The sequence below is a fragment of the Taudactylus pleione genome, unplaced genomic scaffold (assembly GCF_031769625.1).
Source record: "Taudactylus pleione unplaced genomic scaffold, aTauple2 ptg000179l, whole genome shotgun sequence".
Taxonomy (NCBI): domain Eukaryota; kingdom Metazoa; phylum Chordata; class Amphibia; order Anura; family Myobatrachidae; genus Taudactylus; species Taudactylus pleione.
Genome location: NW_028284581.1, coordinates 14,487,025 through 14,512,678, shown reverse-complemented (window position 1 = coordinate 14,512,678; position 25,654 = coordinate 14,487,025). Strand labels below are relative to the sequence as shown.

The 25,654-nt window shown below is 43.6% G+C and overlaps 2 protein-coding genes across 2 annotated transcripts; one reads left to right on the top strand and one right to left on the bottom strand.

Moving 5' to 3' along the window:
- The first annotated feature begins 185 nt into the window (after positions 1 to 185).
- Positions 186 to 7,911, top strand: HSBP1L1 (heat shock factor binding protein 1 like 1). Its single transcript, XM_088475893.1, has 4 exons — positions 186 to 458; positions 1,080 to 1,146; positions 3,051 to 3,142; positions 5,999 to 7,911. The coding sequence occupies exons 1-4, from the start codon at positions 414 to 416 to the stop codon at positions 6,002 to 6,004; spliced, it is 210 nt and encodes a 69-aa protein (XP_088332019.1). The 5' UTR covers positions 186 to 413; the 3' UTR covers positions 6,005 to 7,911.
- On the bottom strand, positions 7,120 to 25,638 carry TXNL4A (thioredoxin like 4A). Its single transcript, XM_088475892.1, has 4 exons — positions 25,497 to 25,638; positions 22,866 to 23,039; positions 18,394 to 18,497; positions 7,120 to 7,568 (listed from the first exon to the last, which is right to left on the bottom strand). The coding sequence occupies exons 2-4, from the start codon at positions 23,016 to 23,018 to the stop codon at positions 7,397 to 7,399; spliced, it is 429 nt and encodes a 142-aa protein (XP_088332018.1). The 5' UTR covers positions 23,019 to 23,039; positions 25,497 to 25,638; the 3' UTR covers positions 7,120 to 7,396.
- Between the last annotated feature and the right edge of the window lie 16 nt (positions 25,639 to 25,654).

Below are 25,654 nucleotides of genomic sequence, written 5' to 3'. Positions count from 1 at the left end.
GCCATAAATCTCTTAAAGTTTCCAGTGATGTTGCACAAATATTAAATTTCTTGAGTAAATATACTTTAGGTATTACAATATCATTGTGCTGTGTATTAATAATATAAAGTTACAATACTGTCCACAAAGAAGTTGCCAGAGGCAGCAAAGTACAGGCAGTTAGAAGAATGGATACATTGTAGCATAGTCTAGCACACATTCCGCAGAGAATCTCTGTAACACAGAGGTATTGAGTTCCTGGGCTGGGTGTGACTGGCCTCCTCCTAGCAGGCCCTCATTGGTGCCGACGTTTCCAAGGCAGTTAGACGCAGCATTGTCCCTGTGTTTGCAGACGCGGCACAGCTGATAGGGGAGTGGGTGCTGCAGGTTTTGGCAGCAGTGTCCCTGCTCATCGGGAAACAGGTAACACCACCATGGCAGACAGCGATCCCAAGACACCACAGGACCTCTCTGATTTTGTAAGTGTATTTCTATGATCTCTTGTGTGTTATCTATTACATTGTGTGTGGTATATGGAAGACACAATGCAGTCTTAATCAAAAGAGCTCTTCCTTTAAACAAACTAACAAACAAGCCTGCAACCTGTCTGTATGATAGTCCTTTGGGCATGTTTGCTAACTGGGTGGGATTTGCAAGAATTGATTGCTAGCAGTCTATTACTTGGCGAGGGGTCTAGCAATGTATGTTACATAATACTGTCCCCTGGGATATGTAATCTTGCACTCAATTCACTCATCAATGAGTCATTAAAATAATTTAGACACACTTGGGAACCACCGTCTGTTCATTTCTGTGAAGGTGCCTTGTAATTTTCACGACTATACTTAGAACCAAATTAATTAAACTTTCATGGTCAATCTGTTGTAAATGTTAAACTGTTTCTATATAATTACATAGGCATATAATTGACATGAACACATTAATAACAAACATTTTTATTTTGGGTCATCCTACAAAATTTTGGGATAGATATATGTTATAAGCTTTGCTACAGGACTGATGTATGTGGGGTTTCATAAACATGTATAATACATAATTGTATATGTGTATGACCGTGATGTTTCTTGTTTGCCTTTCAGGCTGAGAGTCTATTGAAAACCCTCCAGGAGAGATTCCAGGCCATGTCCGATCAGTTAACACAGAGAAATATCCTTTTGACTGACAGCTTTGATTGATATTGTTTTTATGCACCCGGTGATGTCTTTCTCTTACAGAATATGCTTTTGTAATATCCTGCATATATATGACAGTCGCTCTGATCCCACTATACATAGAAATGTACCAAGTGTCCCAGTATTTTGCCAATGTTTTAGCTAATTTTGTTGAGCTCTCCCTTCTGTACCACTAGTCTGTTGCCCAACTCAGGGGCACATTTTGTTGATGACATAACATGTTATTAGGTTTTTTAGTTATACCTATGAGCACTGCATTGTCCACTAAAGTTCTTTCCAAAAGCTCATATTAAACATACATGTACAAGAATCAATAGAAGAACCTGATTAGCAATTTTATTTTTTTTCTCCCATGATATACTTTAAGATGGGTATACACTGTATGATGTATCATATATCATTCTGATACGGATCGGAACGATATATCATACACACTGTATAATGTGTACAATCGATCCATCGTTTCCGGGCGTTGTTGATTGCAATGTCCCATCTGCTGTCCTGCAGGTCAATGCAATGAACACCGTATAGTTACATGCAGCATGTAACGCTACATTGCACCATCATATGCTGGATCGGACTGTGTGTATGGTGCAAGTGATGTATCGCTACATTGCTTGCTGGGTTGTACTGTTGTATAGTGTTTACGTAACTTAAACTTTTGGTAACTGCTGTGTCTCGTCTGCTGGTCCATAGTTTCCTTGGGTGCTGGGGAAATCTATCTCCATTGCCATTGAGACAATAACAGGAACCAATCATAGGCCCTATATTTATAACACATACTGTATGCAATGTAAAATCAAAACAAGAGTTGTATATAGGTAACCATAGGAAGGTCTATGGAAACCCCCCCCCCCCTCTCCTATTTTTCTCTTACTATAGCTAGTCACTTTCTATATTACATGCATAAAGTTAAATGTGTATATATTCCAACACGCAACCAAAAAATTAACTAAATCTCCAGTAAACTGGTAAAAAGAGCAGATTTAGAAGCAAGTTGGACTAAGAAATGGAAATATAAGATATACTGGATGCCAGAGGTCAGAATCTCGGCAGTGTAATTGCAACAATGGAAATCCTGATGCATGCAGGAAAGTATCCTAACTCTTCCCCTAACCTACCTTTCCTACAGCCTCACCCTCCCCTCCCCCAGCCTAACTGTAACCCTCTCCACGTAGCCTGACCCTAACTCTTCCCCTAACCTACCTTTCCTACAGCCTCACCCTCCCCTCCCGCAGCCTAACTGTAACCCTCTCCACGTAGCCTGACCCTAACTCTTCCCCTAACCTACCTTTCCTGCAGCCTCACCCTCCCCTCCCGCAGCCTAACTGTAACCCTCTCCACGTAGCCTGACCCTAACTCTTCCCTTAGTGCCTAATCCTAATACATACCGCTAAGATTCTGATTGCTGTTGGGATTAGATGCCAGGATTTTGACCGCCGGCGTTGTGCGCCCTGGTATACAGACTACATCCCATACAAATGACTCTCCTGTTTTTTGGGGGGCTTTTTTGTATGTAAGGCTGCTTTTGCATGTAGCCCACAAATGCTGGACAGCTTTATTTTTACACTGCAATTTAGGTTTTATTTTTGGACACGCCCATCTCAAATCTAACTCTCTCTGCATATATTACATCTGCCCCACCTGCATCATGGTTTTGCAAAGAGTAAGTCCTAATGTGCTCACATTTCACACAATGCAAATCCTTAAGTTGGTGACTATCCAGACTGGGTATGGACAGGACGCAGGTTTACCGTATTTCAGTAGTTCCCCCATTCTAATTTAATGTAAATGCAACACCTAATTGTGACACAGATGTGTCAATTGTCAACTATAATGCTAACCATATAGAGGCCTCTACTTTCCTTAATATCTTACTGGAAGAAATGGGATCTAATATTGATGAACTACAAAAGGACGTCAGTGACCTGATGACTCAGGCAGGCATAGAAAAAACAGATGATTTTGTGGTAAGAATACTTTTCTTACTTAGTTTACAATATCCCAGAGGTGATAAATAGTGATTCATGGATTGCAGAACAGTCTATAATTAATACAAGTAATCCTCCCCTCACACATAATACTTGTGTATAAGATCAAGAGTTTCACCTGCTTGGAAATATATCATTATTACATATCACCGCAGACTTGTGATCTGTATAACGAGTAGTGAATACAGTATAACCTCTGTTTTGCAAATGACAAAACACAAACACTTGCGCAGGTAAAAATGTCAGACTAGGATCTGCCTGGGCATCTTCAATGCATTTTGTAAATGCTGCTCAGAGGTGTATTCCACAGAGCCAATAACGCAATGCTTTCTTAGCCTTTATATCAGTTTTTAAGATGCAATTTTCTTGATTTGTTTTCATTCAAATATTCAGAGATGTGAAATACAAACATAGTAGTTTGAAAATACACTGCCAGTATTATCATTACATATTTATAAAGCCATAAGATTCTGCAGTAGTGCACTATATGGGTTTGTTCTCAGGGTGTGTGGTAAAGCCAGGCTCTGTACTTTGCTTTGGGTAGAGTTCTATTAGAGGTGAACATAGGCCCTGATTCAGAGCCGCTCGCTCTAAATCAGGGCCACCTGGCTTGCGACGAGACCCTTGTGGTAGGGTCTCATTGCCGAAAGCCCTGGATTGCTTTGGCTCTATCAGAGCTGAAAGCACTCCCACTGACATCACTTGTAATGTCAGTGGGGCCGGCCCCAGATGGTAGGCGTTCCCATGGGAAGGCCTCCGTCTTGCCAGCCACGCCCCCAGCACGCCCACCAAAGGGGGCGTGCTGTCACTCACTATCGACAGCACGCCCCCTTTGTAGCGAGGCCCATAGCGACGGCTTGCCCGTCGCTACCCAGGTCTCGCGCATGCACACGACGGAGCCGGGTCCGTTGTGCGCATGCGCACTGGCCCAACATCAACCCGCTTGCAAGCGCTCACGAGCGGGTCTGAATTAGGCCCACAGTGTGGTTGGTCCTTAAACAGAAAGTAAATGATAAACTTGAGGATTACACTAGTTGTACTTATGTTACAGGCAACCAAATGCTGAATGGACTAAGGGACATAGAGAAAAGATAAAATCCAGGTGCATACTCCAAATACTAAGCACTGCCAATCAGAATAATTATAATAAACTATTTATAAATTTCAGATGCTTAGCATAATTTTGGCCAAAATATAGTCACACCTACCTCATCATCAGGTGGGTCCTTAACACTAAGGGTCAAGTGTAGGGCACGGGAGCCCTCTTAAGCTGGGTATACACCTATACAATCATCGGGCCATTCATCAAATATCGAGAGAACGGCTGTTCCGATGCAGGAGCGTTATCCGATAAACTGCTTTTAACGCTTCTGCAACGGTCGGTATAGGGAGGTCACATCTTATGTACGGTTTAATATTTATCGGGTCGACCTCCCGATCCCATACAAGCCCGTACACACTGTGCTATGTCTGCACAGTGTGTACGCGGCTGACGGGGGTCACACCGGGGACAGACTGCACAGCTGATTGGGACAGTTTTACCCGATCAGCCTACAATCGTAAAGGTGTGTACCCAGCTTTAGGCTAACACAAGCCAACCACCCCAAGACATCACACTAGTGAGAATTTTAAATGTTACATTAGTAAGAAGCAGTAGCTATGTGTAATAAAACATTTTTTATAAAAAGGTGTTACATTGGTAAAAAAAAAAAAAAAAAAGTGTGTGTGTGATGCCTTGTGGCGGTTGGCTTGTGCTGGCCTGGGCAGGGGGGGACCGTGCCATAGACTTGAAGGGACCCACCAGATGAGGTCACCAGGAAAGGTAGGTGGGCCCATATTTCTGACCAACATTATGCGGAGCATCTCAAATTCACTCACCATTGCAGAGTTTATTATAATCATTCTGATTGGCAGTTTGTAGTATTTTTAATGTGCACCTGCATTTTGTTCTCTGTGTGGAACTACTATTCTCAGCAAGGTAGCACTTCCCATTTTGTTTAGAATTAGGGTGTGAAGTCCAAGCCCTCCCCATATGGACATAGCAGATAATTATTTTTGGCATGCCCAGGATTTGAAGTCAGTACAGGAAGTGCTGTATGAAGGTAGACATCCCTTTCAGTACATAACAATATGATGATGGAGGTATAGAAAATTAAAACTCCAGAAAGAACAGCTGGGGACAGTTTTAACCATAGAAACTCAGTGCTTACACTCTAAATTTCTGACATTAACCTGCACTATTAATGCCATCACCAGTATTCAAGGAGCCAGCAATGTTTTGTGTCAGAAACTTGCTAAGTGCACACATTTTTGATTTAATTGGCAAGGCCACAAATAAAGCACCTGTTGATTCACCGACATGAAGCTGTGGTCCAACAGGGTTGCAAAGTGCTAGCTGTTTGCCGCTACCTGTGCTTTTTTGCTCTATTATTATCTATGACAGAGGTTCCCAAACTCAACCCTCGAGGCACCCTAATAATCCAGATTTTAAGGCTATCCATGCTTGAGCACAGGTGACTTAATTAGAACCACATTCAAATTGACAATCTGTACTCAAGTATGGAGATCCTGAAGACCTGGTTCGCTAGGGTGCCTTGAGGACAGTTTGGGAACCTCTGAGTTGCAAAAATGCTCCTGTAGAACTGAGGAGGGAAATCTACTGTAGGTGTATGACATTGAACTGTTCTCTTGCTTACAGAGTATAATCAGCACAGTACAGCACTGTGCTCTAATAACTAGTTCCAGAATGGTGTTTGATTCCTCTAAGCAATAAAAAACATACCCACCTTGAAATTAGAGTTAAAAACTAAATTATATATTTTGTTTGTGTTTCAGCACTGACAGCAAATTCGGACACAGCTCAAGAGGACAGAGAACGGCGGTTTTGTTTGTTGTATTTAAGAGTTTTCTAAATTAAAACATTTCTATATATTGTAAAGGTGTCCAAGTCTCCACGTTAGCACTATACAATAGATCAGTAAGAGGGCTTGCAGCCATTGTCTCAGGGTACTACCAGTATTACCAAGGTTTTTAAAATTGATAAGTACTCAGATCCAGTCTCCTGATGATCCAAAGCATGGGATTATGCATTTTTAATATGCATTATGGTCGATAATCTTATGTTCTGATATATATTTTATGTAAAGGAAATGTTCTGTATCAGTTTTACAGGTTATTGTCGCTGACTGGCTAGATGTCAATTTCAACAGGGAAACAATGCGCTTTCTGGCAAGACAAATAAATAGTAATGTAATTTATAAAACCAGTTCTCCTCTCTAAGGGGGAAACATATCAAGCATTGGAGAGATATAAATATATGGCTAAGTTGCCCAAAACAATCAAACAGCGTCTGTTATTCATCTAGCACAGAAATTACATTTAGAAGCTGACTGGTTGCTTTGGGTAACAATTGTACTTTTTCTCTCCAAGGCTTGATACATCTCCCCGTAAGTGAGGTATGCATTGAATATTGCATTATTAGTCAAGAAAATCAATATTTCATTATAGTCCACATTATTGTATGTGCAAGTTACCAGCCTTCTCTTTTTGGATAATTCTGTCCTATGGCCAGCCACAGTTCATTGCATGGACAAATCCAGTCACACTACATAATTTGTAACTGGAGTATAAAATACTTATATATGCAATGCCTATACTAGGCCAGTTATTTGTTACCTGACTGTTTACTATAAATATGGTAAACCTATATCTGTCGTTTCTATTCTCAAGGCTGGAAGGTTTTGCATTGTGTCATGAATCTCATATTATATTTCACTTTATGATGTCAGTTGAACAACAAATGGATTAGCGTGCTTAGAAGTTGCACTCAGTGCTACCAGTCTGTTTGGGGATATAGAGAATTTTCTTCAAATCAGAAGCAGCAGGCAAAGTGGTTATATCTTTACATGTAATCCTATGGACCAGTACTGAAACAAATATCCAATGTAGACACAATATTCATAGACAACTACAAAATTCCATATTTATTTACACAGTACAGATGAGACACTTCTTACATAAATAAGGTGGTTAAGGCTTGATCCCTTCTTATTGAAGTCGTACAGATCAGGAAGCTTGTAAAGCTCATAACATGTCCTCGGTGTCCAAAGGTATGAACTGTAAAATTGCTCACACCCTCTGAACTCATACCAGCTTGTCATGTCACAATGGGGCTTATAGTCCTAGTGGATATATGGCAAATATATAAAAACAAGTAGTCACTGTGCAAGACCATCAGTATCTGTACTTTGTGGAGTAGTCCTTAGGAGACACCACTAAACCTCTGCCCTTTCTGGCACCTCGGTAAACCGTTTCCACAATATCAATCATCTCCTGCTTGTCTTCCATCGCCCAGTTTATCTTATTATTGTTACCTGTGCCTAAATCAATCATAATATGCTTGTTCCTGTTGGAAGAGGAAAAGACATTAAAATACAGAGCAGCAATAGCTTTGACATTGTAATGTGATCAATCAAGCAGTCAATGAGGAATGTAAGATAATAAAGCACTATACAAGCAAAAATAAAATATGAGGAAGAAATTACTAAAAATATTGTCTAAATGAAAGTGCACCCGTGTTACACAAACTGGTGGTTAAACTTCACTCCATATAGTAACAGAATGGTAACTGTACTCTACATGCAAATGACCCAAGCAGGAAAAGTTTGAGTGTAAATGTCCCTCTTTGCAAATTTATTTTTGTAATAAAGAGATTTACGAAAACCATAGGGTCTACATAAGATACATACATGCTCTAGTAGAGTATTGATTGGTATCCAATCCCACTGCCTTCTCATACATTCTTTTCCTCACCTGCATGTCGTCTACCAAACATCAGTGATTTATTTAAAATGTACAATGTTTATTTCCATTGTTGACTATATAATTAATGTATCTAATCAGAAGTGGAAGTCCTACTATACAGAATCCCATGAAGTACTGAAGTCCATAAAAATTAATCTTAATATATGCATCTAAAATGTTCAAAAAACCTGAAAGTGGTCAGGCACTTATATATTTTTTTTTTCTTCTTCTGGGTCCATAGGGATCCACAGGGATACCATGGGGTATAGGAGGTGAATAAGGACCAAAAAAGTTAAGCTTTCAACTGCCAGGATGCAATGGTCCAGTCCCCCCGAGCCTGAGGCATATCAGTTTGCTCGGAGAGCGGCAGGAGCTCTGATCACCTTTTATAATAGTGGCTGCCTATGTAGCCCAAAGCTTTGTTTTATTTATCTTTATTACTGAGTGCGCAGCATCAGACTGTCCTTAGGACGTCTGTGCTGCCACTCAATCACCCCTCCTGGCGCCGAAACTCCATAGCATTGCTTGGTACTTTCGGCGGGGCTCCCGAGGACCTTGCTAACCGGCCCCGTGGAGGACCCCAGACTGCAAGTCGGATGCAGAGGAGAGGTAAGGCTTTCGGTAGCCCGCAGCTGGGTAGTCTTACATCCGGTCTCAGGGGACAGACCGGAGGTGCTGAGAGTGAACACTGGTCTCGACCGAGTGATCCACTAGACCACCTGGGTACATGTGGTTCGGGAATCCAGCGTCCCGGTGGTCAAAAATCAGCCAGGGGAGGTCAGCTTTCCCTATTACAGCGGCCCCTCCCCCAGCTCAAGGAGCCATTTCACCACGGTCTGGACGCTCTGAGCTGTACTCCTCCTCTGACTCCGCCCCCTCAGAGGTCTCCAGTGGCCATTTTCTGCAGGCACAGCCACAGCGGTCTCTGGAAAACGCCGGGTTCGGTCCCCCTACATACCTCTCCCAGGAGTCAGGTTATGTAGCGCTATAGTCTACCAGATAGTGCGTCTGAGCACTGAATGTAGCGCCCTTTTGCAGTTAGTATTTTTCTGCAAAGTATGTGACTTTTGCTAGCACTGTATGTCTATGATTTTTCTAATCTGTCAGCCTATGCCTTTCCTCTCACTATAACCCTATAATGCCGGTGTATTCATGGTCTAATATACTTCACTTTTACTTATAAATGTGAAGGCTGTCAAATATTGTTTGGTTGCACTCTACACAGTACCATATTCTATGCTCTGCTCTCCTCCAGCTTATTTAAGCATAGGCAGGATCACTATACTGCATACCCATTTGTATACACTATCGCATAATCGCTTTTCCATACCTATTTGTATTTGGTGTATTCGGTCACATATTAGTGTATACACTGCGACTTTTGACTAACAAAGGCAAAAGTAGCAAGCAAGAGACTGCACCTACATTGCTCTCATGCAAATCCTGTACAGCAAGCTTGAATGAGAAGGATGTTGTCCAGGACGGAGTTTGTAAAACGAGTTGTATTACACCAGGTACGTCTTCTGCCCTTGCCCAGGAGCCTCCTTGGGCATCCCTGACTCAGGTGTTAGCTACTATCGCAGACCGCCTGACAGTCCTGGCAGTAATTCCCCCTATGGGGTTGCCTCAACCGGTAGAGGTAGTACCGGTACCTCCATGGGTAGATGTCCTCTCTACTTCGGTACAGAGTCAAGCAGCTTCCTCTACAGCCTTTCAAAACATGTTGCAAGGTGGAAGCTCCTACCCAGTAAACCTACCAAGCGTACTGTGTTGTCTTCACAGTCTACGCAACTTTCAGAATCTGAGATATCAGCTAAGGCAGAAGACGCTGGCGATCACTCCAAAACTGATGCTCTCCTTCCCCTGAGGGAGATTCAATCTAAAATGAATATACCAGCTTTGGTGCGAGCTATCAGATCTATCCTCCAACTGTTTAAATGACAAAAAGTGGCTTCAGCAGAGTTTCCTCTCTCTGATCAGCTAGCTAAACAAATGGCAGCAGCTTGGCAGATGCCTAGTAAAAGGTTTCAGCTCCAAAAACGCCTGACCTATTGTTACCCTTTTCCTGCAGCTCATTGCGCAAAATGGGAGGCTCCCCCAGCAGTAGATTCCCATGTTACGCGATAGATTAAAAGCTCCACATTACCTATCCCTACAGCTTCCTCATTAAAGGACCCTAAGGATAGAAAGATTAAAACTGGCCTTAAATCTATGTATTCCCTTTCAGGAGCCATTGCTCACCCAACCATGGCTATTGCCTGGGTGGCAAGAGCAATTGAGAGCTGGGCAGATGCCCTAGAAGAGTATCTCCCCAGAGATCAGATGTCGTATAGCTCACAAGGCAGATGCAGCTTCCTATATCGGAGAAACGACCTTGGATGCTAGTCTCCTGGCCACTAGAGTATTGGCTATGTCAGTGTCTGCCCGCCGCACTCTTTGGCTACGGTCATGCAAGGTGGATTCAGACTCTAAGAATGCCTTAGAATACTTACCTGACACTGAGGAGATCCTGCTTGGCCCAGATCTAGACAACATTGTAGCCACTTTGGCAGCATCAAAAACTGCTTTTCTGCCTCTCGGCAACTACTGCAAAACCTTGGATGTCATCCTTCAGGTCATTTCGTCCCCAGGGAAAGCCTATGGTGCAGTCCTTTCCTTGGCAATCGGCTTCCGCAAGGGCTCTGCCCTTTGGACTTTCTACAGCTCCATGGGTCCTTACCAAAATGATGGCGGTCATGGCGGCCCAGCTGCGTTGTCAAAGAGTTAGGCTGCTACCATACCTGGACGACCTCTTGCTCTTAGCACGCTTCGCAGGGGTTCTTCAATGCAATCATCAAATAACCATTGCCTTCACACAGACATGGCTGGTTAATAAACTGGAAAAAGTCCTCCCTGAACCATTCACAAAGGATGGTCCATCTGGGGGCTCTTTTGGATTCTCAAGCTCAGAGAATCTTTCTTACAACAGTCAAGATCTCCACACTTAAAACAACAAGTGCACAGATTACTCAACAGTCGCCGAGTCTCAGTTCACTCAGCAATGCAGATTCTAGGATCCATGGTATCCACCTTCGACATGGTGGAGTAGGCTCAGTTCCATTCCAGGCCTCTGAAAACACCTAATCCTCTCCAGATGGAACAGGTTGCCCCATCAAATCAGATCCCAGAAAATGATTCTCTCCTCAGAGTTTAGTCTGTCCTTCTCCTGGTGGTTACAGATGTCTAACCTAACCAAGGGTCGCCCCTTTTTGGATCCCGAATTGGGTACTCCTTACAACGGACGCAATCCTCCGGTGTTAGGGCGCAATGACCGGTTAACACTCCTTCCAGGGCCGTTGGATATTGGTCGAGTTGAGCCTGCCAATCAATGTATTGGAACTCCGAGCTATCTACAGAGCCCTCACTCTGGCTCAGGACATTCTTCAGGGCAAGCCTGTACAAGGGCAGTCCTACATCAATCCCCAAGGAGGCAATCGAAGTCAGTCAGCAATGGCAGAGGCAGAAGTATCACGCATTCTTGCATGGGCCGAAGGTCACCTCCCGGCCATCACCGCAGTGTTCATCCCGGGAGTTCTCAACTGGGAATCGGGCTTCCTCAGCCGTCATGACGTGCATGCCGGGGAAAGGTCTCAACTCCTAGTGGACATGTGGGGCCTGCCAGAGGTGGACCTCATATCCTACCAACACAATCGCAAGCTGCCAGTGTACGGGTCCAGAACAATGGACACCAAACTAGCCTTCATAGACGCCTTGTCGATGAAGTGGACCTGCTATCTGGCATACCTATTTCCTCCAGTCTCCCTTCTTTCTCGAGTCCTTCGGAAGTTCAAGCAAGATGGAGGCACTGTCCTGGCTCAGACGACATTGGTACTTCCTCATCGTCCTGACTGGTTGTCTCAAGGTCCATTTCTACATCCGGACCAGGCCGGTGTGTCTTTGATGGCGAGGCTAGAGACATGCCTCCTAAAGGTCCAAAGGATTTTCTAGCTCGGTGGTCCAGACTATGCTCAGAGCACGTAAGCCGACCTCTGCCCAGATCTATCAGAGTGTAGCACACATACTTTCAGTGGTGTGCGATCAGAAGTTTTGACCCTCAAGTTTTTAGGGTCTCTAGAGTCCTGGCCTTCCTTCAAGCAGGATTGGACCTTGGACTCCGCCTGGTCTCGCTGAAAGTGCATGTCTATGCTCTGTCCATCTGGTTCCAGCGCAGAGTTGCTCCAATGCCGGATATTCACACTTTCCTACAGGCTGTCCTCCATATTCAAACTCCTTTCATCCCTCCAGTGGCGCCGTGGGATTTGTCAGTGATTCTCCGGGCCCTTCAAGGCCCTCCGTCTGAATTCCCTGAGATCTGTGGTACTCACGTGGCTCACAGCGAAGACGCTTTCTTCGCTCTTGCGTCCACCCTTAGGAAAGCGCCCCTAAATCTGACACCCTATCGCTCCCTATTTCTGATCTTTCATCAGGACAGGGCTGAACTCATCCTGCCTTCCTTCCCAAGGTTGTTGCTCATTTCCATATTAATGAGGAAATCATAATCCCAGCCTTCCAATCACCAGACTTCTCGGCAGGTGAGGCCTGCTTGGATGTGGTCTGTGCTCTCAGGATCTACGTGGACCATTCAAGTTCTCTTTGGAAAAGAGATTCCCCATTTGTCCTCTATGTATTCCACAAGAAGGGCATGCCAGCTAACATACAGACTCTGAGCAGATGGCTTTGCATGACTATCTCATAGGCTTACACAGACAGGCTTTCCTGTGCCGGCTACTGTCTCTGCTCATTCCACTTATTCTGTGGGACCCTCGTGGGCAGCTCACCGTGGCACCTTAGCTGAACAGCTTTGTGAGGCGGCCACATGGTCTTCTGTCCACACCTTTCTTCGATACCTGTGCCTCTCAGGATGCTTCAATAGGACGCAAGATACTCCTCAGCTCAGGAGCGTCCCCACCCTATACTGCTATAGGACATTCCCATGGTATCCCTGTGGATCCCCATGGACCCGAAAGAAGAAAATGAGTTATGCTAAAACCTTTGTTAACTCTCTTTCTTCGAAGTCCATAGGGTCCACAGGGCACCCACCCTGATGCCCCTGGTTTCTTTGGGTTGGGTTTCCTGGTCACCGGTTTCCCGTCTCTTTGATGCGTGTGTGATTCTTCTGTGTACCAGTCTTTCTATTCTCCTCCTCCTGCCTTGGGCTTATTAAACTAATTTGCTTCAGGATCAGGGGTGAGGTTTAGGGGGAAGGGTCTGTTGCATCCTGGCAGTTGACAGCTTAACTGTTTGGTGTCCGGTCCTTCTCCACCACCTACACCCCATGGTATCCCTGTGGATCCCTATGGACTTCAAAGAAAGAGTTAACAAAAGGTAAGTTTTACAATAAATCATCATCTCACACAATTATTGCTATAATAAACACAAAACCAATATTTATGTTATGTTCACCTATTCTAATTATAAATGTGCAGGTAGTGCAATGAGCAAATGTTTTATCATGTGCTGGTGAGAAAAGAAATAACTGCTTCCATGTAGGTATTTGTGACTAATTTCAGAAATATTTTCCTTAGTGCCCTTCTTCTGATAATGAAGTATTTACACCCACTAATGTTAACTTAAAATATGTACATTAAGTACAATTTACAATGAGCTAGAAAGAAAATCTCAGAAACAATTCATGATTTGCTCCACAGAATCTACTTATGTTCTAAAACAGATGTCTGTTACACTACCTACCCATTAAAAAATAGAATAGTTAAGCATAGAAATGTTGAGATGATTTAATATACAGGGCACACAGATGTTTAATGCACAGGTCACAGAACAAGAAAAGTGTATTCCATTTCTCTTCTCATAAATTATTTGTGAATATTTTTTCAACAGCCTATGCCAGAGGTTCTCAAACTCTGTCCTCAGGACCCCACACAGTGCATATTTTCCAGGTCTCCTCACAGAATCGCAAGTGAAATAATTAGTTCCACCTGTGGATCTTTTCAAATGTGTCAGTGAGTAATGATTACACCTGTGCACCTGCTGGGTGACCTGGATAACATGACCTGTGTGGGGTCCTGAGGACAGAGTTTGAGAACCACTGGCCTATGTCACTTTCTTTTCCACTCACTCCCTTTGACTTTGCATTTGTGCTACGGACCCCAACATTAAACAGACTGTCCTCACAAATGGGATCAATGATTTACTTATAGCAAAATTAATGTGGGCTATACACTGTGCAATAATTGGGCTGATCTACCGATGTTCAGTCAGATATCCTACAGTGTGTATGCAGCACCCAGGGCCGATAAGTGCACAAAATTTGTCGAAAGAATGAGCAGATTTCTGTAACCGTATAGAAATTATAATTTACTAGTATAAACAATATTGGGGGGCGGGGGGCTGTTTTCATTTCAACACGAATTGAATAGTGCCGCAGCTATTTAATTCAGTGCGCTGTTATGTTGGAGAATGCCGGTTCTCGCTACTTAACAATAGTGTTAAGGCGCGAGAACTGGCATTCTCTGACTAAAGTGCCAGGCGTGCGGCTGTTAGCGCCGCGCTAAGCAGTAAAACAGTACGCGCCCGGCACTTTTGTCGGATTACTCCTCGCATCCCCAGGGGGGTGCGGGAAGAAGTCCTTCGCCCGCCCAAACAGCGCGGTGTATTGAATAGCTTTGGGAGCTCCCTCCCGCGGCTATTCAACTTCGCACTGAATTGAATTCCCCACATTGAATATCTGACTGCTCAAAAACAAACAGGTGGTTGGATCATTGTTACGTCTTTGGGGTGTGCACCTTACATAAGAGGTCACCAACAGCTATTGGAGCTTCTTATATGGAATGTCCCTCACAATCGGTGTATAGATGCATCCCTCTGTATCTGGGAGGCGAGTACATGTAATTGCAATGTAATGATGTGCTGGGCATATATGCTAGAGTAGGGACCTGCGAAAAAAGAAGGGGTCCCTTGCCGCTGGGCTGCAGGTTTATATGCTTTGATCAAATCCCTTTAGTTTTATTTGCTACACATATAGATTTGCAGTATATTATTGTTAGCGCCGATAGCAAAAGTATTTCTGTTTTGTATACATTTATGGCATTAATATTGCCACGCTGCTAGTACCATGTATGATATGGGTAAAACCGAGCGTGGGCTTATTTCTTTTCTCTTATATAGAAATTCCCTCACCATCGGTTCCAGTCTTAGACCAGACCTAAATATTGCAGCAAGACTCATCTTTCCTATGTCTCACACTACTCTGCTTATCTCTACACTGGTTGCCATATCCTACAGAATCCAATTCAAATTACTCACTATCAAAGTCCCCAATAACATCACCCTTTATATAAGAGATATATCTCAAACCCCAACTCCGAATACTCTACCACACATTCTCTTAAATAAGGCTCTGAACGGTACCTCGCCTGTTCTGAGCCTCATCTCTTACAAGAGGTCTCTAGTGCGCCTCCCCACCTATGGAATGCCCTAGCAGCCTTCACATTTTTAAACACTCTGAAAACCCATTCCTACAATAGAGCCAACTATACAGCTCACAATGGCACACATCTGCTATTGGGGTAGATGTATTATAGCGGCACTTAACGTGCCGCTATAACGCTTCCCGCTTCGCCTCTTTACTGAGGCGAAGCAGGAAGCACTACCGATGAGATATATAAACATCTCATCGGCCGGAGAGGGGGAGCATTAACTCCCCCCTCCGGCGCTACCCGCTAAAGACAGCAGCGCATCAGCCTAGTGCTGATGCGCTGTGTCTCTTCCCGGCCGACTCCACTGAGCATGCGCGGGATCTCGCAAGTATCGCGAGATCCCCGCGTGCAGTCATGGAGCCGGCAGCAGGGACAGCGCTGTCCCTGCTGTGGGGATAGGCTAGCGCCAGGCTGTAGCTGTCGATAACGACAGCTACAGTCGGCCGAACGGTCATGCGTTATGACCGTTCGTACATAGCCCTGCCGTCGGCGCTGCTATCTTGTAGATAGCAGCACCGATAATGACAGGGGCGCATAGCGCCCCTGTCATTTACCGCCCAGACCCCTGATCATACATCGGGGAGAAGCGGTATCAGCGCACCGTTTCTGGGCTTCGTACATCTCTCCCATTGTCCCAAATATCCACTCAGTTACAACTGTTCTTGACTCAGTTCTGCCCTTTTGGGTTTAAGATTATAAAGCTCTTATGAAGAGGGACCTCCATTACCTTTGTTTTCACTGCAATTTCTCTACCTGTTTGTCCCATTTTATGCTCACACTTTCCCCCTGCTGTGCAGTGCTGCAGAGAACGGTGGTACCTTACAAATCCATAACAATAATTTAAGAGCCTGGCCACCAGTCACCCAGTGAATTAAAACATTACTGCACTTGAAAATAAGGTAATTTTAAGAAACTTACTTCAATATGCAATTTACTGGAAATGTATTTTATTCACCATGAATATAAGTGGCAAGATTTCATATAGTAATTATATAATTATCTGAGTAATGTGGTTTAATTAATACAAGCCACATTACACTATAAAACAGAATGGCCTGATTGTCTGAAACTGGCCAATAGGCTTCAAGGTCCATGTGTGAATTTTTGTTTTCATTATGAACGCATAATATATTAAGTGTTGATTTTTAATCAACAGCACTACACAGGATAATGCACACACAAAGTGTTATTCTTGATCTCTCATGGATCACAATTGCGAACATATGCCAATGATTCACTGAGCACCCAGAGGAAAGTATCTCACATCCAACGTTCACATACAAAATCGGAAACATTGAAAAATCCCACACCTGTGAGGTTTTCCTGCAGGTGCGAGTTTTTTAGATTTTGAGCATCTCCAGAGCAAGTTTGATTTTTCCTAAAATCGTTAATGAAAAATCAGCTGAACTTGCTCTGGGACCCCTGCAGCACCCCACGAGGACTAATTAAGCAATTGGAAGCCTTAATTACTTACCTCTGCAGTGCTGTCTTCCTCCTCCAGCGTCGGGATCCAGTCTCCTACAGCAGCGGTATGTCAGTGCTTGAGTGTGTATGAGTGAGTGTGTGTATGAGTGAGTGTGTGTATGAGTGAGTGTGTGTGTGTGTGTATGAGTGTGTGTGTAATCCTCCCCCCTGTAAGGGGCGCTGGGAGTACTACATCTTCCAGCAGCCCATGCTCCTCCCACCAGCTCCTGGAGCCTCCCAGCAGCCCCCTCCTCAGTGACAAGATGGAAGGGAGGCCAACGGAGACCCCCGGGCAGATAAGTAATTTTTTTTTTACGCGGCCAAGTTTTTTTAAAATTGGATACTGCAGATATCAGGAGAGTACATACACGCAGTAATCCAAAATTGGGCGTGAGGTCGTTTACCTCGCTAATCCTCGCGCCCAATTGGATATGCCCCTATGTGTGAGCGTATTCGCAATTCAATTACACTAACGCACAATGGCTAACAATCGCTCAATCTGCATAAATATCAGCATTGCGTCCATCTCTGAATCAGACCCTGAGAGTGCGGTTCACAGTATTTCTATTTATTGATACTTAGAAGTCATTTTGTAGTTCTATTGTTCAAAGTCTTGTCAACTATTTTTGTTTTTTTAGGTCTTTGTTGCTGTATAAACATTACCAAGTGATTTGAGACTCCACAGGTTTATAAATAAATAGAATAATCAAGCCAACTATACAATCTTTCTCATCAGGATATCCTTGAAAGAACCAGTAAATGTAATATTCTTTTGACTTTCCCTATCTAAAATTATAAAACCTGTCCACCTCATAACCCCACCCTCCAATCGTGCAGGATTTCAGGGACATAGTGTGGGTAACTATCAGGTGGTCCATCATCAGCTGGACACCAACCATGTGAGTACACATATGCTGACCGGATTGTAACACCTACCCCTTCTCTAGCCTTACTGGGGGTTTCCACTTAGCGATATACAAACGAGAGTATGATTGCGACATTGCAATCGTGCTGTCGTTTGTATAGCTAGTGATGTGCCTAGACTGAACGTTCACTCGTTCACTCCCGGCACATCCCTCATCCCCGCACATACAGAACCTGACCATGCATGTACGGGCGATGTCAGAAGCGACCCGCGGGCTCGCGGGTCGCTTCCGTCTAGAACATTACCGATGCATGCGCAATTTACAAGCGATTGCACGATAACGACATCGTTATCGTGCAATCGCTTGTTTAAATCGCTAAGTGGATACCCCCCTTTAGACTAGAAGTGGGCGGTGGAGAATACCTGCAATATGACGGTGCAATCTTTATGGCTGAAAGATCAACTTCCTATTGCTCAAGTCTCACTGAAGAGTTAGGGGATGCAGGGATATAATAATGCCAAATAATTTGGCAATTTATTTTTTTGCAGTTCAATTATTTTTTTGGTCTTTATTTTCATTTTAGAAGGTAGTAAATCAGTAATAGTTACTCTGAGAGACTTACCTGAAGAAGAACATGACTGTACATGGATCGTATAACTCGTACATTTTGTTAAAATCAGGTACTTCTGTTATATCCACCAGATATATCACAGCAAAGTTTTTTACCTGGAAAAAAGTAAGAATATAAAATAATAAGAACTGCAATATAGGGAACATACCACAAGATGTCAGTAATATCCTTTTTACATGTTCCAGAGCGTCAACTAAACCATTATACATAATGTCCATATTCCATATACACACACACACACACACACACACACACACACACACACACACACACACACGTGCACTACCTCCTGCTTTATGCTATAAGACTAAATTACAATACAATACATGTAATAAAGTGTGGTAGTTGTCTACAGTAGTTATCAGAAAATATTAAAAAACACACACTACTTTTAGGTGCATCGGATACAAAGGAACAGATAATACATGCATTTAACAGTTTTGCTATTCCTGCCCATTAAAGTCCCTTGTAGTTTATTACTCCCAAAGCACAGGAATATCAGCACTAATGAAACACCTTAAGCCGGGTACATGCGAATGCCCGTCAGTGACTGTGCGTCCACACTGGACGACTTTAATGAACGGCGCAACGATCACAGTTGCATCATTCATTAACAATGCACTGGCCGCTAGTGATAACACTATGTTTGCTGTGCAGCACATCAAACATAGCACAGGCATGCCGTGTTTCCACAATATTCCCTCTGGGTCTGCTCCTCTATCTGAGCAGAGGGGGCAGCACGCGGACAAACGTGACGACCTAATTTCTATCAATGTTTAGATTTTTTTATACACTGTATATATTATAGACGATGAGCCCTGACAGTGCTGGAAGTCAATGTTCTGTGTCTTGGTACAATGACAGTTCCACTAGACTACAGGTTATCCATGCCAGATGTGGTTATGGATGTGCTTTCTCCTTGTATATAACTCACTAAAGAAGTTTCAAAGAAAATCACAGTAACTGTCTGTGCAGACTAATTGTAATCCCCGCAAATGGATTATATAGGGATGAGACAAGACTATGAGGGGTATTCAATATGAGAGCGAAAAGTCCGTGCTGGACTTTTCGCTCCACATCGGAGATTTTTCAGGGATAAAGTATCGGGCGCGCGCCCGCTTTATCCCCGTATTCAATATAAAATCTACGAAAACGGGACCTGGCGAAGTGGGATTTGCGATAAACTACGAAATTTTCCTGGGAAAAAATTGTAGGACCTCCCTAAAGTTGTAAAAACATGGGTGATCACTATGGGTACCCCCGTTTTAGCCTGCAAATGAAAGTCGGGGATTTAAATAGCCGCAGCAGGTGTTTTTTTCCCGACATTGAAGAAGTGTTGCAGAAGAGCACTTAGGTTATTTTTTTTGTTTTTTTAAGTGGTCCCATCAAATTTGGGGTACATGAAAATGGGTACTAGCATATTTTAATGTCCCTAAAGTAAGTTTTAAAAAATTCTGCAACTATGCACCTGCCGCTAATAGCCTATTCTAGAATACACCTGCCGCATACTTGCAGAATAGCCCTGAACCTATTTCCGTATTTTGAAACACTTTTTTCCCATTTTTTTTTTCACCCCAATTTTTAAATTCATTTTTTAGGGTGTCCCTATTTTTTTTACATTTTTTTTTTACAGTTATTTTTAAAATGTCATTCCCAGGGGTGCAGGCTATTTTTTTTAAGCCTATACCCCTAAACCCCAATTCTGCACTTTTTTTCGCCACCTATTCAGTGGTGAAAAGTTATCCCCGATTTTTTTTCAAAGACTTTTCAAACCTGCGAAAAGTCTTTGAAATTGAATACAGTGTAAAACTAAAACCTGCGATAATGACGTCATAGGTGCGATATTAACGCAAAAACTGAGTTTTCGCTCCATATTGAATTCCCCTATATATCTGTACAGTGATTACGCAGTGACAACAGAATATATAAACATTAATAGATTTGTATTAAACATTACAATATCCTGCCACTAATGATGGAGTTTGCTTCAACAATTTAGAGGTGTCATAATTGTGCTAAACATACTAAGTGCTGATCTCAAACCCCCACTACAGCCATGTTTTACCTCAAAGTTAGTCTAAAATTATTTAGAGCTAATTTTTGATGGTAAATGCAGCTTGTGGTTGCATATGCCGTGTTTCTGTGAGTGCAAAAGCCTAGTTTACTATACAAGTCACTGATCTCAAGGACAGGGAGTTTAGCTTTAGCCACCATACTGTGCAAGCAGCTAAATGCACCTCAGGTAAAAGGCGATTATTTTACTTAATATGTATTAGGACTTTGAGATGACAAACACAGTACAAAAGGTATCATGGTTTACTTTCATTATAGACACTTGTGCAAAACCAGCTACATGTAAAGACAAAAGAAAACTGGAGTTTACTTTTCTGAATGTACAGTGCCTTGCAAAAGTATTCACCCCCTTTGCATTTTTCATGTTTTGTTGCCTCACAAGCTGGAATTAAACTGGATTGTTTGAATGTGTGCATCATTTCATTCACAGAACATGCCTACAACTTTGAAGTTGTGCTTTTTACTTTTTTTTATATTGTGAATCCAACAACATTTAGGACAATATAACAGAAAACTTCAGCATGCATAACTATTCACCGCCCTAAAGTCAGCATTTAGTCGAGCCACCTTTTGCGGCAATTACAGCTGCAAGTCGCTTTGGATAAGTCTCTATGAGCTTGCCACATCTTGCCCCTGGGATTTTTGGACATTCCTCAAGGCAAAACTGCTCCAGCTCCTTCATGTTGGATGTTTTCCGCTTGTAAACAGCAATCTTCAAGTCTGACCACAGATTCTCAATTGGATTGAGCTCTGGGCTTTGACTAGGCTATGCCAACACATTTAAATGTTTCCCCTTAAACCACTCGAGTGTTGCTTTAGCAGTATGCTTCGGGTCATTGTCCTGCTGGAAGGTGAATCTCGATCCCAGTCTCAAATCACAGGCAAACAAACAGGTTTTGCTCAAGAATATCCCTGTATTTAGCACCATCCATCTTTCCCTTGACTCAAAACAGTTTCCCAGTCCCTGCTACTGAAGCACATCCCCACAGCATGGTGCTGCCACCACCATGTTTCACTATGGGGATGGTGTTCTTGGGGTGATGGGATGTGTTGGGTTTGCGCCAGACATAGCGTTTTCCTTGGTGGCCGAAAAGTAATATTTTAGTCTCATCTGACCAGAGCACCTTCCTCCATACACTTGGTGAGTCGCCCACATGCCTTTCGGCAAACTGAAATCATGTCTTCTTATTTTTATCACAAAGTAATGGCTTTGCTTTTTTTCTGGCCACTCTTCCATAAAGCCCAGCCCTCCTTGCCCGGTCTGTGAGTTTTGGTGGGCGGCCCTCTCTTGGCAGGTTTGTTGTGGTACCATGTTCTTTCCATTTGATGATGATTGATTTGATGGTGCTCCGGGGGATCATCAAAGATTTGGATATTTTTTTTTTTATATAACCCAACCTAGAATTGTACTTCTCAACAACTTTGTCCCTGACTTGCTTGGAGAGCTCCTTCATAGTGTGATGCCTCTTGCTTAGTGGTGTTGCAGCCTCAGGTGCCTTTCAGAAAAGGTGTGTTTATACTGTCAGATCATGTGACACTTAGATTTCACACAGGTGGACTTCATTTCACTAATCATGTGACTTCTGAAGGTAATTGGTTGCACCAGAACTTTTGAGGGGCTTCATAGTAGTGTTCCCTCTAGCTTCGGTGGGAGGCAGGGTGCCGGAGCTAGAGAGGGCATGCCCGTGCGCACGCCGAAGGCGCGCGACCGAGAAGGGGGCGTGGTCATCGGAAAAGGGGGCGTGTCTATAAGACGCGTCCCCTTTTCGTCACTCTTGGGGGCGTGCCCGGCACTTACGGACACGCCGGGCAGCCCCCAAGCCCTGCAGACAGGGAGAATAGACGCCTGGCGCATGCGCCCGGCGTCTATTCTCCGGCGGTGACAGGGTCACCGCATGTTTCTCCACCCGCGGGACACTGCGTCCCGCGGGTGAGAACGGCTCCCGCAGGCTGTGAGGGCAGGGCGCTTTTTGCCCTCCTCCTGGAGGGCAGGGTGCTTTTTGCCCTCCAGAAGGAGGGCAGGGCGCCGCGCCCTGCTAAAACAGCCTAGCGGGAACGCTACATAGCAAAGGGGGTGATTACATATGCACATGCCAATTTTCTGAATTTTATTTATAATTTTTTTTTTTTAAGATATATTTTTCTCATTTAACTTCACCAAATTACACTGTTTTGTGCAGATCCATCACATACAATTCAGATAAAAAATAAATAAATAAATAAATTACAGGTTGTAATGTAATAAAAAAAAAGGTAAAAAGCCAAGGGGGTGAATACTTTTGCAAGGCACTGTATAAATACATTACCATATCTGCATGTTGTGTACAGTAACACATAAATGAACAGTTCAATTATTTGTCAAAGTAATGCATCCTCTGAGTCACACTCACCTTTTCAGCTATGCTGTACAAAACTTCATCCATCTTCATACAGGTTGGATCCCAGTCGTGTCCAAAGCGTATAACTAACACACGGTCTTCCTCAGAAAGGATGGCCTGGTCAACCTGCCAACCATTGTGCAAGTGAGGTAGCATGTACGACATCTTGGTACGTTTATGTTAATCCTAATAAATGGGAAAAGAAAGAAAATTCATAAAACCTTACACACAGTACGTAGAAAAATATGACTTTTTATTAAATAGCACACAACAAAATTAGTATAAGGGGACAAAACTTTATAAAAATAATAAAAAAAAAAAATTATATATTTTGTCATTGATTTTTGCTATGAATTTGAAGAACCAGTTACTACGTGTCTGTTGGTTAGCTATTATGCTGCAAAACAAACATCACCTGTTGTGGCCGATAGCTCCTGAAATGGGTGTCAGAAAGGCACTTTGAGCACTAAGGCTTTTAGGGAGAGTTTCATTAACATCTATGACAGCTTGTCTTGCAGCAATAACTGAGCCATCTTCTGGTAAAAAAAGATCCATTAGTTACCTGGCATATGGTGAGGTGCCTATTAGAATGTTTGAGAATGTTTTTTTCTTACAATTCCATTGCTCACCTCACTTGGACTAAAGGTGCCTACACACTAGACCAGTGGTTCTCAAACTCGGTCCTCAGGACCCCACACAGTCCACGTTTTGCAAGTCACCCAGCAGGTGCACAGGTGTGTTCAATACTCACTGATACATTTGAAAAGATCCACAGGTGAAGCCAATTATTTTACTTGTGATTCTATGAGGAGACTTGGAAAACACTGTTTGGGGTCCTGAGGACCGAGTTTGAGAACCTGCGCACTAGACGATGTGTTCACGATGCAATATCGTGAGCGATTTCCCTTGAACTCTCCCCGGCACCCCAGGACACTATGTGCAGCAAAAACAGCACAATATGACAAGATCTATCATGCACAATCTAACGATTTGCATATCATTAGATCATGCGTGATAGCAGACAGATGCATGCACGGATCAGGGAAATCCATGATGCATGCATCTGTGTTAAAAAGAAATTAATCACAGATGCACGCACGGATCAGTGCAATCCGTGCTGCAAGCAGCTGTGATTAAAAAAAATAAAAAATAAATAATCAACAGATTCATGGACGGATCAGTGAGATCCGTCTATGTACAAAAGGGAATTTGCAGGGACAGCGGTTGCGGTAACCGATGTCCCTGAAAGTTATATCCCCGGCATTACATGGATGTCTTTCACAGAAGTGAAAGACTTCCCCAGGAGAAGCTGACATTGCGTATGAGCACAGTGTCTGGTTTCGGAGCCGGCCTGGGGTTGCGACAGCTAGATTGAAAGATCTCTGTCCTGCACCTGGAGCCTCCATAGGCTTAAAGCAGTTTACATCATCTGAAGATGGTGTAAACTACTGGGGCTAAACTCTGAAAAGCTTCGCTTTTTGGAGTTTGGTACATAGGGGCCAGATCCTAGTCCCCAGTGATAATAATGGGGACTGCGATCTGAAGTGCTAATTAGCACTTTGCCTGAGATTTTTGTGAAATTTCCTGCATTGTACCATTAGTACATAGGAACAGTACAAAAAAATTATGCAGAAACGGTAGTTTACATCCTCTTCAGATTATGTAAACTATTGTAAGCCTATGGGGGCTCCAGATGCAGGAGAGAGATCTTTCAATCACTCTCTCACAGCCTCTGGGCGCTCCGGAAGCTGACACTCGGCCTGATTCAGAGCCGGACGCTCTGACCAGAGCGCTCGCTCTGAATCAGGGCCCTCCTACCTAAACTTGGAGCGGCCTCCTGGCCGCTCGCATAGCTGTGGGTGACCACCCACAGCATATGCGAGCAGCCATAAAGATGGTCATCGGGCTTGCGACGAGACCCTGCGGTAGGGTCTCGGTGACCGCAAGCCCTGGAGTGATTTTGGCTATCAGAGCCAAAAATCACTCCCACTGACATCACTAGAGATGTCTAGTGCGCATGTGCACTAGGGCACCATCAACCCACTTGCGAGCGGGTCTGAATCAGGCCCACTGTGCGCAGTGTCAGCTTCCATATCTGTGAAAGACTTTTACAATTTGCCGGGGATATAACTTGCAGGGACAGCAGTTACCTCAAATACTGTCCCTGTGAGTTCCCCTTTGTACATAGTGCAGATATATATCCCCGGCTATATGGATAGATCATAATCGCGGCTGGTCAGCGATTAGTATATAGACCCCTAAGAATGTGTTGTGGTTTGTTGACAGTAGGCAGCCACTAAATCTAAGATATCTATACAGGTACATGCTCTCAGAAACTGAACTCCTTCAGTATATGGGGATCTCTCAGCGAAGAGTGGCAAGTATTAAAATAAAAGTAAAGCAGCAAAATGACCAAACAGGAGTCCAAATTGTGCATAAAACAAATGTCATACTATCTTGGAGAGATGTTGTGCAGACAAATGACTGAGCAGTAGGAATAACTATCGGTTATAACATAATCAAATGCTGGCGGCAGAGAGACTGCTGGGAGGACGACCATGATGGAGGAAGGGAACGATTATGCTCACAGTTTACATTCCTGATACTATGCACCATGAACCTTCAATACACAACATAACTCACCCACACACAGCAGAAAAACCCGCTACCGCGCCGCACAGCCGCCCTGCTGCCGGGTCTGAGCTACAAGAGAAAGCTGGAGTCTGACGGTAGCGGCTTGATCCCCTTCCGTAGATTGACCCCGACGTCATCAGCCAGTGTCCGGGTACACACGGACACTG